Genomic DNA, 17,222 nt, shown 5'->3' with positions numbered 1-17,222 from the left:
CATGCGGAGCGATCAGGACCATAGGGAGGATGCTTAAGTGTCTTCCACTTGAGTTGGTGTAAGTTCTGCATTACGACATTTGCGATATGGGGGCAGCGTTATCACAAAGCACCGGTACCTCTTGTCGCAATTTTCTCTGACGTTCGCCGTAGTTGCTCGCATTCTACAGCACCATTTCCCAATTATGGAGACGCCAAGTTCATTGAAATCAGTAAGCAATAGGCTCACGTAATCGAAGAATATGGTGAACATCACGTTTGCACCTGATGGCTTGGTCTTGAAGTTCCTGGGACGAAGGGATGATGGATGACGATACTGCATAGCCGACACCTTTGACTCCGGCTCCCAGTAGTGGCACCATCTTTTATTGCCTGTGACGATGCGCCCAAGGAACGTATTGCCTTCAGCATTGAAACAACTCATGTGCTTCAGGCAAACAGCCGGTTTACTTTTTATTCGGCATTCAACTCTCGGGGTATCCACTGGCTGTAGACCTTACAGTTCAAAAAATGGTTCAAATGGCTCTGAGCACTATGGGACTTAACTTCTGACGTCATCAGTACCCTAGAACTTAGAACTACTTAAACCTAACTAACCTAAGGACATCAAACACATCCATGCCCGAGGCAGGATTCGGACCTGCGACCGTAGCGGTCGCGCGGTTCCAGACTGTAGCGCCTAGAGCCGCTCGGCCACTGACCTTACTGTGCCTAACTCCTACGAGATGATGTGTTACACGCTACCGAAGCAGACGACGTGATCCTTTGCTAGTGCACAAATGGTTGTGCGCCATTCCACCCTAATCGCATCATCAACTGCCCCCTCATTGTTGTCTGTAATGGATGAGGCTGGCCTCACAGGTCGCAGTGTCCTGTGTCGAACTGCGACCAACACCGAACTTGGTATACCATTCCACAACGGTGCTTTTCGATACACGTACTGCCCCTTACAGACTCTTCATTCTCTGATGAATGTCTATCAATATTTTTCCTTCGGCTTTCAAGAAAATAATAACAGCACATTGGACCTCTTTGGACGCATTTGGCAATAACATCCCCATAGTTCACGTTTTATCACACGCATGTCGAAAGACACGAATGCCACACTAGCCCTCGCCTACATGTCGGTGTTTATACACATGCATCGGTGTCGTGATGCAGTGCATATACACTGCAGCGACTGCCCGTTGTTCGATTCCCGGCGGGGTCAGGGATTTTCACTGCCTCGTGATGACTGGGTGTTGTGTGCTGTCCTTAGGTTAGTTAGGTTTAAGTAGTTCTAAGTTCTAGGGGACTGATGACCATCGATGTTAAGTCCCATAGTGCTCAGAGCCATTTGAACCATTTTTTTGACTGCCCGTTATATATGCCAGTCGCTTGTATGGGATTAGCAAAGTAAGGTGGGCCGATGTGGAGATGCGAGACGATGGTAGAAAGGAGCTTTCGCGTTTGGTCGTACCATTACCACACAATGAATGAAGTCGCCCGATTTGTTGATGTACCAACACGGACTGTCCAACTTGTCTGCACGGAGTGATGTACCATTCGTAACAGCACAATGCGGTGTAAGTGCAGTGGTCACAAAAAGATAATAACCAACAGGGACTGCAGACGAGCGTCACGCCTTGTCAATGACAGTCAGTTTCAAACACGACAGGGATTGCTACTTTACGTGAATGGAGGTCCATATGAACCACTTTTTGAGCAAACATTGTGAAGTGACGTATAATGGACATTTAGTCACATACCTCGCAAAAGACCTTTGCCCACGGCGGAAGATAAAACTGCACCCCTTCACTGGCCGAATCAACACAGAAAATTCGGTCATTAGCTGACTGTAGTCTGTATTGTGGTTCGACAAGTCGCGAATTTTTCAAACGATGCAAGGCGTTGATTTCACTACGGCCAAATACGTTTAACCTGCAGTGCGTAGATGCTGTAGTTCAGGCTGGAGATGGTTTTGTAAAGCTTTGCGAGCGTTTTTCATATCATGGTTGGTTATGGCGTAGTAACTGCTTCAGTGGTTCATGGGATCGCATCGCATAATATTGTGAAAACTGCACAGTATTTCAATGAGACAGCTGCTCATCATCTTCGGGCGCTTACTGACGTGTAGCTGCAGTGGCTCATCATTATACGCGCTGGCTTGCTAGAAAAGCGCGGTTACCAAGGGATGGGCTGTAACATCATCGTAAACAAATCCTAGAGGACGATGACGTGCAGTGCCCCCCTGCTGTCGTCGTCCTTTGTGATTCGTTTACGATGACGTTATAGCTACAGTCCGCAGTGACCGCCCTCTTCTAGTGAGCCAGCGCATTTATTGACGAGCCACTGCAGCAACACGTCAGTAAGCACCTGTAGATGACGAGCATCTGTCTCCTTGAAATACTGTGCAGGTTTCACAACATAATCCGTCGCGACGTTCGTGAACCACTGAAGCATGAAGCAGAATGTTTATTCAACATTCTCGATGAAAAAGTGTTGCCCCTAAATCTTCACGATGAATTTGTTGTGAACACTACCGTCTTCCAAGATGATAAAAAGCGTGGTCGAGGCCAGCAAGCATATGTTCCTGGTTGAGCAAACCCTCAGCCGTTCTAGTGCTCCTCAACTGACCTGCTAAATCAATCGATCTTACAAATAACTTCCGGGAATTCAGCCAGGTAACACTTTCAGCGACCGCCGATAATTCGGCGGGAGAACACCCCCACCATTTTCAAGGCAAACTGCAACGGACAGGCGGCGTACATGCAAATTTAAAACCTCGGTTCTCGGACTGAACCAGGAAAGATAACACACACACTGAACGCTAGTGCCACCAAAGACGACCAAAGTCAGAGCTATCGATAGTGAGACTATGAATTCGCAGGTGAGGCAGCATTGACTCTGTCCCTCTGTTTTTTGGCAAGGGAGAGAGCCGGATTCCAAACAGAATGTAAACAGAAACCTCCATCCCTGTTAACGAGGTTGCTCGCTAATTTCATCTCGACTGCCTCCCTAATAACACTGTCCCAATAGCTGGACGTACATGCCAATATCTCGGTGTTATTATGTAACATGGGGTGACCAGTATCCAAGCAATGTCCGGCAATAGCAGATCTACTTGGTTGCTGTAATCGTGTGTGCCGTTTATGCTCAGTACATCGGTCCTCCACGGTCCTGATAGTTTGACCGATATATGCCATGCCGCAGCTACAAAGAATACGATATACATTCGCCTTACGCAGTCCAAGACCATCCTTAACGGAACTCAAAAGTGCTCTAATTTTAGATGGAGGTCGGAAAACACATTTCACATCGTATTTCCGTAAAAAATGACTGATCTTGTTGGACGTGTTTCCTACGTAAGGCAAAAAGGCAGTAGACTTAGGTGTTGACTCAGAATTATCATCAATCACCCGATGTACAGTTGGTCGATAGCGCAACGCACGTTCAATCTGTCTATCACTATAACCATTTTGACGAAATGTAACTTCATGATGGGACAGCCCAGCTGGCAATGTCTCAGCGTCAGAAACGACATGTGCTCTGTGTACCAAGGTACGAATTACCCCTTCACGCTGAACCGGATGGTGACAACTATTAGCCTGTAAGTACAAGTCGGTGTGAGTACGTTTCCTGTAGACTGCATGTCCCAATGATCCATCATCCTTCCTCCTAACCAACACGTCAAGAAAGGGAAGGCAACCATCCTCTTCCACCTCCATCGTAAAACGAATGTTCGGGTGGATCGAGTTCAGATGTTCTAGAAAGACATTCAAATTCTCCCTACCATGAGGCCAAACAACAAAGGTATCGTCAACATATCTAAAGAAACAGACGGGTTTCAAAGGCGCCGACTCCAATGCACGTTCCTCGAAGTCTTCCATAAACAAATTTGCGATCACAGGAGACAACGGACTACCCATCGCAACTCCATCTGTCTGCTCGTAATACTGGTCATTAAATAAAAAGTAAGTGGATGTCAACACATGCCGAAAGAGATTAGTTAATTCAGCACCAAACCTGGCCTCAATTAACCGTAACGAATCAGACAGAGGAACACGAGTGAAGAAAAAATGGTTCAAATGGCTCTGAGCACTATGGGACTTAACTGCTGAGGTGATTAGTCGCCTAGAACTTAGAACTACTTAAACCTAACTAACCTAAGGACATCACATACATCCATGCCCGAGGCAGGATTCGAACCTACGACCGTAGCGGTCGCGCGGTTCCAGACTGTAGCGCCTAGAACCTCTCGGCCACCACTGCCGGCGCGAGTGAAGAGAGAGACCACATCGAAACTCACTAAAATATCAGAGACATTCAACTGCAGTCCCTCCAAACGACGTAAAAAATCAGCAGAGTTCCAGATATGATGTTCACAGCTTTTTGCCTTACGTAGGAAACACGTCCAACAAGATCGGTCGTTTTTTACGGAAATACGATGTGAAATGTGTTTTCCGACCTCCATCTATAATTAGAGCACTTTTGAGTTCCGTTAAGGATGATCTTGGACTGCGTAAGGCGGATGTATATCGTTTTCCTTGCATCTGCGGCATGGCATATATCGGTCAAACTATCAGGACCGTGGAGGACCGATGTACTGAGCATAAACGGCACACACGATTACAGCAGCCAAGTAAACCCGCTATTGCCGAACATTGCTTGGATACTGGTCACCCCATGTTATATAATAACACCGAGATATTGGCATGCACGTCCAGCTATTGGGACAGTGTTATTAGGGAGGCAGTCGAGATTAAATTAGCGAGCGACCTCGTTAACAGGGATGGAGGTTTCTGTTTACACTCTGTTTGGAATCCGGCTCTCTCCCTTGTCAAAAAACAGAGGGACAGAGTCAATGCTGCCTCACCTGCGAATTCATAGTCTCAATATCGATAGCTCTGACTTTGGTCGTCTTTGGTGGCACTAGCGTTCAGTGTGTGCGTTATCTTTCCTGGTTCAGTCCGAGAACCGAGGTTTTAAATTTGCATGTACGCCGCCTGTCCGTTGCAGTTTGCCTTGAAAATGGCAGGGTGTTCTCCGGCCGAAATATCGGCGGTCGCTGAAAGTGTTACCTGTCTGAATTCCCGGAAGTTATTTGAAAGTTGTATACGCCAGGAGAAACTCAGGTCTCTATCGATCTTAATCCCACTGACGATGTCTAGGATTGGGACAGCGAATGAAACGAAACAATGAACATCCGCATAGTTTGGTGGCACTACATGATGTAATCATCAAAAATATGGCATACTGGAGGAACCGTAAGACCATTATCGACGCTGTGGGTAGTAGCGTGATGTCTCCTGGGGTGACTAATTTTTTTGTACGGTGTTCCTATAGCTCTGTGCAGTCCCTGTAGCCGCCCCATGTGTTTTGTTCTGGCTGTGCATGCTATGACGCGCTAGTGTGGAGGCGGGCGTCCCAAGCGGCTGGTGTGCTGTTACAGAGGGCGCTAGCTGCAGCAGCGTGCGCTGCGGGGACCGGCAGACGTGCCTCACGGAGCCGGACACTGGCGCCCCCCGCTGTGTGACGTGCAGCTACCGCTGCCCCCGGGCGCGCTCCCGCCCCCGCCCCCGAGGTTCCGGCCGGGCAGGCGCGGGGGCAGCGGGGGCGGCGGCGGCGGTGGGCGCGGGAGGCGGCCACCGCAGGGCTCACGGACACGCCGACGCCGCGCCCTTCGGCCCCATCTGTGGCACCAACAACCACACGTACGAGACCTGGTGCCACATGCTCAAGGACGCCTGCGCCACGGGCTTCGTCATTGAGACCCAGTTCGCAGGGCACTGCAAGGCAGCCAGCGGAGGTGAGCCCCGCCAGCCGTGCCCTAGCACTATCCTATGTGATACTTCTGCCACTGCGTGAGCGAACTACTTCACAATCGTACGCGAAAAACATTAAGTTATAGATGTTCTGAGGTATTCATTCATTTCCTTTTCTGGCTTTCTAAAATATTAAAGCGAAACAGGAAATACTAGCTTGGTGCATAAATCCGAAGTGTTTATGGTTTGCATGTTGGTATTCCGGATGCTGTGGGATTAGTTCAATGTTACTGTCTGTTACTGTACTGTACATATTGTCGTTTTGTCATTTAGAGGTAGTGAGTGGAGCTGTGGACGCTGGAAAATGGAGTGCCAAGTGGAGAAATCAGAACATTTCCGACATATTCTTCAAAAAAAATGGTTCAAATGGCTCTGAGCACTATGGGACTTAACTTCTGAGGTCATCAGTCCCCTAGAACTTAGAACTACTTAAACCTAACTAACCTAAGAACATCACACACATTCATGCCCAAGGCAGGATTCGAACCTGCGACCGTAGCGGTCGCGCGATTTCAGACTGTAGCGCCTAGAACCGCTCGGCCACTCGACATATTCTTCTTTTTTGAGTTCAACAGAGGGGTGACGGCTGCAGAGGGAGCCTGAAACATGTGGGCCATGTATGGGGACAATACCGTTGGACAGAGCATGGCAAAGGAAGATCGTTTTGACATTGGTGACTCTCCTCACTCAGGAAGACCTTCGGGATTTTATGAAGATCATTTAAACGCATTGATCCAAGTCATTGTAACTGGAGAACTGGCAAATGTGATGAACTGTGATCATTCCACCATTTGTATGCAATGATGGAGGTTCAGAAATCGGGTGTACGAGTACCACATGCTCTACGCCAAATCACAAAAATCTGCGGATGCCTAAATGAGCATCTCCACTTGCTCTTTATCGACTGGTTCGTGAACAACACCAACCATTCATACTCTGTATCGTTATTGGTGACGAGAAAAGATGTCTTTGTGCTAACGTAAGCAAAAGAAGGAAATGGTTGACTCCAAACAATGCAGTTTCACTTACAAAGATCTTAACCCAAAAAAATAATGTTGAGAATTTGGTGGAACAGCGACGGTGTGGTGTATTACGAATTGCTTCCCCAAGGTTTAACCATCACTGCTGACATTTATTGTCAACAGGCCTTGTAGACATAGTCCAAGAACAACTACAAGGAAGATTGTATGAAGCACTGCTACTCCCCGATAATGCCCTCCCACATTTTGCTAGAAAGACAAAAAACGCTATACAGGAGTTGAGTAGGGAAGTCATTTCACACCCACCTTATTCAGCTGATCTTGCACCCTCAGATTTTCAACTTTTCCGCTCTCTGTCGAACAACACTCAAGGTACTTCCTTTCTGGGTGAAAATGCGCTTCGAACATGGCTCAAGAAGTTCTTCACCTCAAAACGACATGATTTCTTCAGACGCGGAATCTAAATTTACCTCAGGATTGACAGACTGTTGTAAACAGTGAAGAAGGGAATATTATTGATGGCCAAAGTCCCTGTTATGTGTATCTATTGTGTTTTTTAAACTTATGGAAAAACACTACGAAGTTATGCACCAGCCCAATAAAAATAAACGAAAGAAACATTCGACAAGTTTAAGTCCAAACATCGTGTGTGTGTTCGTGGGGAAGCATGACGTGTACCCACACGAAACAATGTGTAAGGTGGAGAGTTGGATAACATGGCCAAAATGTATCAATTTGAGGAATCGGATCGAGTTGAAATTTATATGCGAAAATCGTTTTTATACTTCTGACATTGGAGTACATGTACTAGTACTGTTGTTGCCAAGACTGTATGGTAGGCAATACCAACAAGTGCTAAGGCATAGAGCTTTGGAAAATGACTCAACTAATTCAATGCAGATGGCGTTTTGTGTAGTGACATGTGCAGTCCTGGTGTACAATGTCTGTACTGTAGTAGACTGCAGTTTATGTAGGTAGTGAAGTACTAATGTCGATCAGCCCTAACCAAATGGAGTTGTACCTGGTAATGGAACTTGCAACAAGCATATGGAAGCACCAGAGAAGTGGAAAGGTTCTGCAGGATTAAATATCTATGTAGAAGACATCTGACTCATACCATGTTTCCAAAACTGTTCTAATGATTAAGTGAGCAGGGCAGTTAGTACCTCAGTACAACAATAGAGGGAGACAATGAACTACATAGATTCTCGACTTAGGAGATGCAGTGATTGCTCCAGTGGATGAGGCATCTGCAGTCAGTAATTGATCACACGTAGGTGAAATGAATGTGTGGTGACCATTACAGAAGACGCAGCTACATTCCTACCATCCATAGAAAGTGCATGCTTTAACTCCTGCTGAATTTGGACATCATGTTGTGTTCAGTAAATAGTTCTTGCAATGCCTTACGGTCATTCCCCACTTTTCTGCATAGTTACTATTCACGGATGAAGCCTGGTATCGCCAGAGACGAAATGCTAAATAGTCGCAGCAATGATGTTTTGGGCGATGAGAATCCCCGCACTACAGTTGTGAAGAGCCATCAACACAGATTATCTATCAATGTAGTGAAAGGTATAGGCAGTAACTAGGCCCTTTTCTTCTTCCTCACCACTTAAATGCTCCAGTGTACACAGTGTTTATCAGAGGTATGATACCTTGGTTCTGGGAACATAGTCTATTTGCTATCCATCAATAGATCGGTTCCAACATGATAGAGACACGCCTCATTTTGGACTGAGGATTCAAGAAAATGTGGACCAGACATTCTGTGAAAAGTGGATAGGCAGAGGAAGTCCTGTTTTGTGGCCAGCATATTCACCTGATATCACCCAACCTAATTTCTTCTTGTGGGGCTTTGTGGAAAGCCTGTTGAGACTGAAGAGCATCTCCTGGCAAGAGTTCTCACTGTCTGCGACATTGTTCAAATGACATTGGGGATATTAGAATTTGTATGACAGAATTTTGTGTTATGATGCCAAGACTGCACTGATGTTGGGGGACCCCGTTTTGAACAACTGTTGTAAATGCAGCAGCTTGTGAAACATGAGCAGGTAAATGAAATTTATTATTACTGAACCATAGACTTAGGTTTTTTCAGTTTCTACGAACAGCTGTCTGGAAAGGGCAACCATGGCTCAGAGACATTGTGAATAACAACAAAAAAGACTCAGTAACCATTCAAATTATATTTTTATGATAATTTAAATGGTTATTGAGTATTGAGTTTTTTATTGTTTTTAGTCTCTCTCTCTCTCTCTCTCTCTCTCTCTCTCTCTCTCTCTCTCTCCCTCCCCCCTGACATCAGCTTAAATTCACCATTACTAATCCATCAACCGGAGAAATTATCAAAGTGCACTGAAGAGTATTCAGCAGAAACTCTGCACATCATGATCAGGGTTCCAAAGTTAAGGCCCATGGTTTGAGCACTGTATGAGGCTAAGGTGAAACTTGTGTAGGTTTTTACTTATACCTTTTGACTCAAATGATCTTGGATAGGGTCATTTACCTCAAATTGATACATTTATCCTTCTCCACCATCATGAAAGTATGTAACATCATCACAGACTCACACTGTACATGTTGTAAAACAATCTAATAGCTAAAGTACAAAGTACACCAATGAAGAAAAGGTAGCAATGCTACTCATCTATGGAGAACATAAGGTGGCAGAACAGTAACTGCAATAATGTTTTTCTATTTACAATATTGGTACATGTTGTACTCTACTTTTACATGACATGTCGTGTATAGTAAAGTCAATCACTGATTAAAAGCTGCAGCATCATTATTGCCTTTACTGTAAACAAGATATTGTTTAAAAAGTTACTACAGTACTATGCTACATCTACCCATATTATAAACAAGAAAACATAACTGCAATTGCTGTTCTGCTAACACACATTCTCCATAGATGAGTAGCACTTCTATTTTTTTCTTCTTTGGTGTACATTGAACTCACACAAACCACCAACTGAAGATTGTTGACTAAATGGCTGGTGTGCATTTTCCTTATGTTTCCATTTGTTTACTGTTAACTTCAGCAAGTGGACGAGTTATGTTTTCCTAGGTACATCCACTGTGTGCTAGTACAGGAGTCTCAAACTCAGGTTTGTGCTATGTTTTTAAGAATGGCATGTTTAGATGAATTGTTCACTGTAATATGTATTTGAATTGGTCTTGAGAAGAGGAAGTGGATGACAATATAAAAAAATTAGGCTGCTTTTTAAAAAAGACTTATTGCTGTTCATATCACACAAAGTTACAAGCAAGGCTTTTGGAGAGGAGAACAGCTGTACAAAATATCAAGTCTTAAGCAAAGAAGGGAAAGCTGAAAGGTGGAAGGCATTCTATAGGCGTGAGGTGAACTTGAATGCAGTAGTATAGAAATGGAATTGGGCACAGATGAAGATGAGATACGATATTGTGAGAAGAATTTAACACATCACTGAAAGACCTCAGCTGAAACAAGGCCCTGGGAGTAGACAATATCCTGTCAGATCTACTGAACCTTAAGAGAGCCAGCCATGACAAAAACTTTTCCATCTTATGAGCAAGATGTACGAGACAAGCAACATACCCACAGACTTCAACAAGAATGCAATAATTCCAATTAGAAAGAAAGCAGGTGTTGAAAGATGTGAATATTACTGAACTATCCATTTAATAAGACAAGATTGCAAAATATTAACACTAATTCTTTACAGAAGAATTGTGAAACTGGTAGAGCCTGACCTCCGGGAAGATAAGTTTGGATTTCGGAGAAATGTAGAAACACGGGAGGCAATACTGGCTCTACGACTTATCTTAGAAGATAGATTAAGGAAAGGCAAACCTATATGTATACTATTTATAGACTTAGAGAAAGCTTTTCACAATGTTGTCAGGAACACTCTCTTTGAAATTCTGACAGCAGCAGGGATAAAATAGAGGGAATGAAAGGCTCTTTACATCTTGTACAGAAGCCCAAGGAACATGAATGGGAAGCAGTGGCTGAGAAGGGAGTGAAACAGAGTTGCAGTCCATCCCTATGTTTTTCAAACTGTACAGTGAGCAAGCAGTGAATGACCCCGAAGAAGAATTTGGAGTAGGAATTAAAGTACAGGGAGAGGACATAAAGGTTTCCTCTCTGTTCTGTTAACATCAAATGTAGATTTAATTGTTAGGAATGCTTTTCTGGAAGTATTTATATGGATTGAAGCCACATAGGTAGCAAAACAGGAACAATAAGCAGTTTAGGTAGGAAGAGAAAAGAAACTTTCGAAAAGTAATATTACGGAAGACTGCTGAAGATTAGATGGGTAGATCACATAACTAATGAGGAGGTACTGAACAGAATTGGGGAGAAAAGAAATTTGTGCCACAACTTGGCTAGAGGAAGGGATCAGTTGATAGGACACATTCTGAGACATCAAGAGATCACAAATTTAGTATTGAGAGAAGGGAGGGAGACAAACATGAATACAGTGAGTAGATTCAAAAGGATGCAAGTTGTAGTAGTTAGAGCTGAAGAGGCTTGCACAGTATAGAGTAGTATGGAAACCTGCATCAAACCCAGTCTTTGGACTGAAGACCACAACAACAACAACACATTTATGAGGAGCTGCTATTCTTATTAAAAAAAATCAACATAGACTTGACAATTTCCATTTTCACCGCACCTGTAGCACTCACCACAGAGAGAATTTAAACTTCTGATGTAGTGTTTAAAACTCTATGCCCAACCACCAGAATATTATAAGGAGTTAAAAATTTAAATTAAAATAAAAGCAGTAATATATTTAACACGTAGCTTGATTCTTGTTGTAAATATTGTCACGTCTCCTACGCATCAAATCAAATGATTTGAAAATTGTATTTTACGAGACGAATAAATCCCATTTCACATTGTGATAATGCCCTAACCATCTGTTCAAGAACTGAACCGGTAGCTGCACCTGACCCTGCCTCATTTCCTCCTCAATTATTGTGTCCGTATGGGGTCCTTTGGCTCTTATGACTACAGACTGGTTTCTGCACATGTAGTAGATAATCTTTTGCTCCCTGTATTTTATCCTTGCTAAATTCAGGATTTCAAATGGTGTATTCCAATCAACATTGTCAAAAGCTTCCTCTATATCTACAAATGCTATAAACATAGGTTTTCCTTTCTCCAACCTATCTTCTGAGATAAGCTGTAGAGTCAGGGTATCGCCTCGCATGTTTCTTGATTTCTCCAGAATGTTTTAACCACCAAGGCACAAAACACTGAGGATCATTCAGAGCCAGAATGATTGCTTAAGATGAAAGAACTAGATGAAACCATGAAGGAAATTTGTCGTAAGCATGCTTGCTTTAATTTTAAGAAGCAGATTAATAGTGGGAATGTGTGGGTGCGGTGTGGCTATGAATGTGCTGAATACTTGCAGTCTTAAAGTGAGCATGACTTGATTCCATTTAGAAGAGAATTTTCGCCATCTCCTCCTCCAGTCAAATGCTCACACAGAAGCATGTGGTTCCAACCAAAAAATGATAACTACGAACGCCTTCTTAACAGTGATGTCAGTGTAGAAAATCCTGAGTTTGACTTTGAATGTAACAATGCTTTGACATCAGAAGAATTATATGGTTATCTAAAGATCACATTGACAACAAGTGGACACACAGCAGAAAAAAGGCTGAGCTCCTATGAAAATTCCAATTGAGAATACCAAAAGCATGAAGTCATTTACTTCTGAGGATCAACAAGTGAAAAAGAACAATCACTTAGATTGCAATCAACTTCTCTCTCATTCTAGTACTAGCAATGAAGAAAACCAGGCTACCAAAAATAAAATAAACTCCAAACGGAAGAAGAAAGTCACATCCTACCAAATGGGAGCACAGAAAAGCACAAGCCCTTTGTAACTTCTTTAAAATATATAGCATTTAGGAGTACTAAGCTACCATGTCAAAACTGTTCTCAAACTTGTACCTCAAATTTCATTGAAGATGACAGGAGAGTGATTTTTTCAAACTACTAGAAGATAGGGGATTTGTCTAAGCAATGGGAACATATCATACAACATACCACTGAAATAAAGCTACAATATAGATATCCCAAGAAGGATATACAGCATATGTTCCATTCTGTAAAGGATGGACAATGGTTGAGAGTCTGTTAATATTTTTTGCCTACTTTGTATATTATCAGATGAACAGTGTCAACTAGATCTGAATGAATTAAAGGTGAAATTGTACTAGAGGATCTTTGGGATGCAGACACACATTAAATCAATCCCTTGCACTGAGAGTCATTACCTACCAGCATCCACAAGATTATAGAAGGAGGAATAACTATTGTGAGTTTATACAGAGACTGCACAGAAGATCACAAAAAGAATGGCAAGCCTAATGGTACTCTCTTTATGTCTTCAAAAATATTGAGCTCTGAATTCAGTTTCTTTTTTATGTGGTTTCCTATACCTATGAAAGACACCTCAATTTTTATGGAGAAGGTAAACTGTCTACTTACAATTTGACAATATTTGACTACAAAACGAAACAAGGAAGACAATTGCTGCCCTCAACAACAACAAAAAATAGATATACAATTGTCATGTACATGTACATCTTTCACAAATTCCAGAAAACTAAGTAAATTACCCATAAATACTTCACAAAAGGGAATACACAGAATGAAGGTGATGGAACACATTTGATGATTGAAAAAGAGATAAGGAGAGCAAATAAGTGAAGCCTAGTATATATTGCACTTCAATATGTTCACGTCATTAGAAGTGTTAAGAAAAAGCCACAATTTTATGATGACTTTGAATTGTCATACAACGATTTCATTGATTTCAAAGATATTTTGAATAAACTAGGCACACATTTAATGGTGAACATAAACCTTAAATGATTTTCTATTGGAAATGTATTGATTTTTCAAAAATACCTATTTAGGTTGCTCTACCAAACATCTTAAAGTGTAAGTTATGAAGCAGAGGAAATATGTGAAGTAAAGTCTGTATCGAAGGAAAAAAGCACATCATATCAGGAAAGGGTGAGGAAAGGTAGAAGATATCCACATCACGAAAAACAAAAATGCTATCCACCAGAAAAAAGGAAACAAATCATTAATGACTGGAAACAAATGCAGGCCTATAAAACACCATCGGTAATCTCCAAAAAAAAAAAAGAAAGACTTGATGCCTCTAGTCAATGCAAAATATGTCCCAACTTTTTATTTTAACTTTTAAATTCTCCTTTTAATGTCAACAAAGACCAGTCTTTCTTACTAATTGTATTAGGAAGTTCCATCAAGTGCTAGCAAAAGAACTGTGATTTTGAAAAATGGAAAGTCTAGGTCAGAATGTCAACAATTATGGGAAGGATATATTGATACTCGCTGTAAATATGACATGTTGAATTGTATTTTATTTATTTTTTATTTATACGTCAAGTTCTGTAGGACCAAATTGAGGAGCAAATCTCCTGGGTCATGGAGCGTTTCAGTACATGAAATTACAACTTAAAAGTAATAACAGAAAAAAATAAATGTTTATGAACCTGAAAAATGTCAGTCCATAAGTTTAAGTAAATACAATCAACAATAAGAATCAGCTTAATTTTTCAAGGAACTCCTCGACAGAAGGAGTGACCCATGAGGAAACTCTTCAGTTTCAATTTGAAAGTGTGTGGATTACTGCTAAGATTTTTTAATTTGATTGGTAGCTTATTGAAAATGGATGCAGCAGTATACTGCACAGCTTTTTGCACGTTAAGGAAGTCCGATCCAAATGCATGTTTGATTTCTGCTGAGTATTAACCAAGTGAAAGCTGCTTATTCTGGGGAATAAGCTAATATTGTTAACAGGAAATGATACTAAGGAATATGTATATTGAGAGGCCAATGTCAAAATACCTAGACTTGTGAACAGGGGTTGACAAGAGGTTTGTGAACTTACACCACTTATTGCCCAAACCACCCGTTTCTGAGCCAAAAATATCCTTTTAGAATGAGAAGAGTTACCCCAGAATATAATACCATATGACATAAGCGAATGAAAATAAGCAAAGTAGACTAATTTTCATGTCGAAGGGATCACTCACTTCTGGTATCGTTCAAATAGCAAAAATTGCTGTATTAAGTCTTTGAACAAGATCCTGAATGTGGGCTTTCCACACCTGAACACCTAGAAATTTGAACTGTTCAGTTTCACTAATCATATGCCCATTCTGTGAAATTAAAATGTCAGGTTTTGTTGAATTGTGTGTTAGAGACTGTAAAAACTGAGTCTTACTGTGATTTAGCATTAGTTTATTTTCTACAAGCCATGAACTTAGGTCATGTACTGCACTATTTGAAACTGAGCCAATGTTGCGCACAACATCCTTTACTACCAAGCAAGTGTCATCAGCAAAAAGAAATATTTTAGAGTTACCCGTAATACTAGAGGGCATATCATTTATATAAATAAGGAACAGCAGTGGGCCCAACACTGATCCCTGGGGTACCCCTCACTTGACAGTACCCCACTCAGACTCCACATCACAGCCGTTATCAACATTGTGAATAATGACCTTTTACTGCCTGTTGTTAAAGTAAGAGGTGAACCAATTTTGAGCTACTCCCCGTATTCCATAATGGTCCAACTTCTGGAGCAATATTTTGTGATCAACACTTTCAAATGCCTTAGTTAAATCAAAAAAATATGCCAAGCATTCAAAACCTTTGACATGCACAATGAAAGGACTGTTATGTGTTAAGCTTTTGGCCAGACCCTTCATTAGAAAAGAAAAGCACATACACTTTCACACAAGCAAGCAGACCTCACACATACATGATTACTTTCTCTGGTTGCTCAGGCCAAAAACCTAATTTTTGTATTTCAAACATTCTTGTTTTACATGTTTATTGTGATGCTGTCTTTTCTTATTTAAATTTGACAAAATTTCTATATCTTTTATATAAATATTATAAATTTTGAACAACTCTCACTATATTTACTTGTTGTTGTCATATGACACATTGACAAAATTAATCAATGGTACTGTCACATTTGTGTTTTTCTTTGTTTTTTATTTTTTTATTTTACAACAAACAGGTATTTCACTACATTAAACACTCATTCTGCAAATCCTGGATGCCCTCTTTCATGATTCATTACTATTTTAATGTTGTAAAGGTATCGAGATACCAAATTATTTTCACAACACAATGGTAGCCAGAAAAATAACAAGAATTGTTTGAAACTGTATTTTTGTCAGTTAGGAAAATCACATGTTAGAACACTTATAGCTTTTACACCATCATAAAAAATCTTACTGCAATAATTATAGGTTAGAAAGTTTCAAAGCTTCATTCTGCCGAGTTTATCAATTTCATTGGTAGTTGGCAGTTAAAACCTCTAAAATTTCGAACTTTAGATAATTATTATAAATGAAATCACAGTTATGTTCATATGATGCACAGACAGCTACTTGTACTGTATAATTACATTCAGAAACGTGATTTATTTTTATATACATACTTCACTGCTTAACAAGTACAAAAAGCTACAAGTTAAAACCACGTTCATAGGAGCTAATAGAGCAATGTGATACCTGCAAATTGTTTGGATCATTAATAAGAATTACACATAAGTATAGTTTAAAATGATTATATTCTCTGCAAAGGTTTAGATAAATACTTAAAGTGCACATAGCAACCATGAATTTTTTTATTTTTTTATCTTATCAGAAAACTTAATGACTATTGAAATCTTCAAACTAAATTTCCTACAAAAGAGTTTATTTTTGATGTGTCACTGCTAATATCACTGTATCATATGTCATGCAATAGCTACAAACTCTCACAAATTTGACATCATAATTTTCACAACATAAAATCCAAGCATACACTCACTGCTTTGAGTATACAGGGTGAACCACCTAAAACTTGCAGCGCAAATATTGCGGAAATGGAAGGCACAAATAACATTATAGGTTGGACAACTTGTACATCAATCAAACAATTTAAAATCAGAGATGGTAAAATAGTCTCAATGCACCAAGGAACACTCAAGCACACTGTAAGCAGACAACATAGTACCTAGCAACTACGCACGCTGAATGGCACAAAGAAGTGTTGGTGTGGAAACTTTTCAAAATATGATATCTTATAAATGACTCACACTAGAATCCTGCAACAAACACCACAGACATTCTAATTTACACTACTTTCAGTTTGTTGGTGTCAGTAGGTATTGTTACATTAAAAAAGTGTATGTTTACACAAAAAATAGACTTTCTGAGTATTATTTACACAAAAAATACACTTTCTAAGTATTATTACAATCTGTTTATTGGCTAACAATATGAACCCCCTGATTACCAATCCATTCTTTGAAAACCACACATCAATAGCACTTTCCATTACCAGAATATTTGTGGCGCAAGTTTAAGATGATTCATCCAGTATACTAAGCACTATGATT

At 40.9% G+C, this 17,222-nt stretch overlaps 1 protein-coding gene across 2 annotated transcripts in view; it reads left to right on the top strand.

Annotated features, from left to right (window-relative positions):
* Window positions 1-17,222, top strand: part of LOC126088568 (follistatin) — an 800,862-nt gene that overhangs the window by 772,875 nt on the left and 10,765 nt on the right. For both annotated transcript variants that reach the window (XM_049906757.1, XM_049906756.1), the window contains one exon: window positions 5,431-5,787. In XM_049906757.1, coding sequence (XP_049762714.1) covers window positions 5,431-5,787 — 357 coding nt within the window. The remainder of the gene's footprint in view (window positions 1-5,430; window positions 5,788-17,222) is intronic.

This window comes from Schistocerca cancellata, chromosome 6, assembly GCF_023864275.1.
Source record: "Schistocerca cancellata isolate TAMUIC-IGC-003103 chromosome 6, iqSchCanc2.1, whole genome shotgun sequence".
Lineage (NCBI taxonomy): Eukaryota > Metazoa > Arthropoda > Insecta > Orthoptera > Acrididae > Schistocerca > Schistocerca cancellata.
This window is presented reverse-complemented; position numbering and strand designations above follow the sequence as displayed.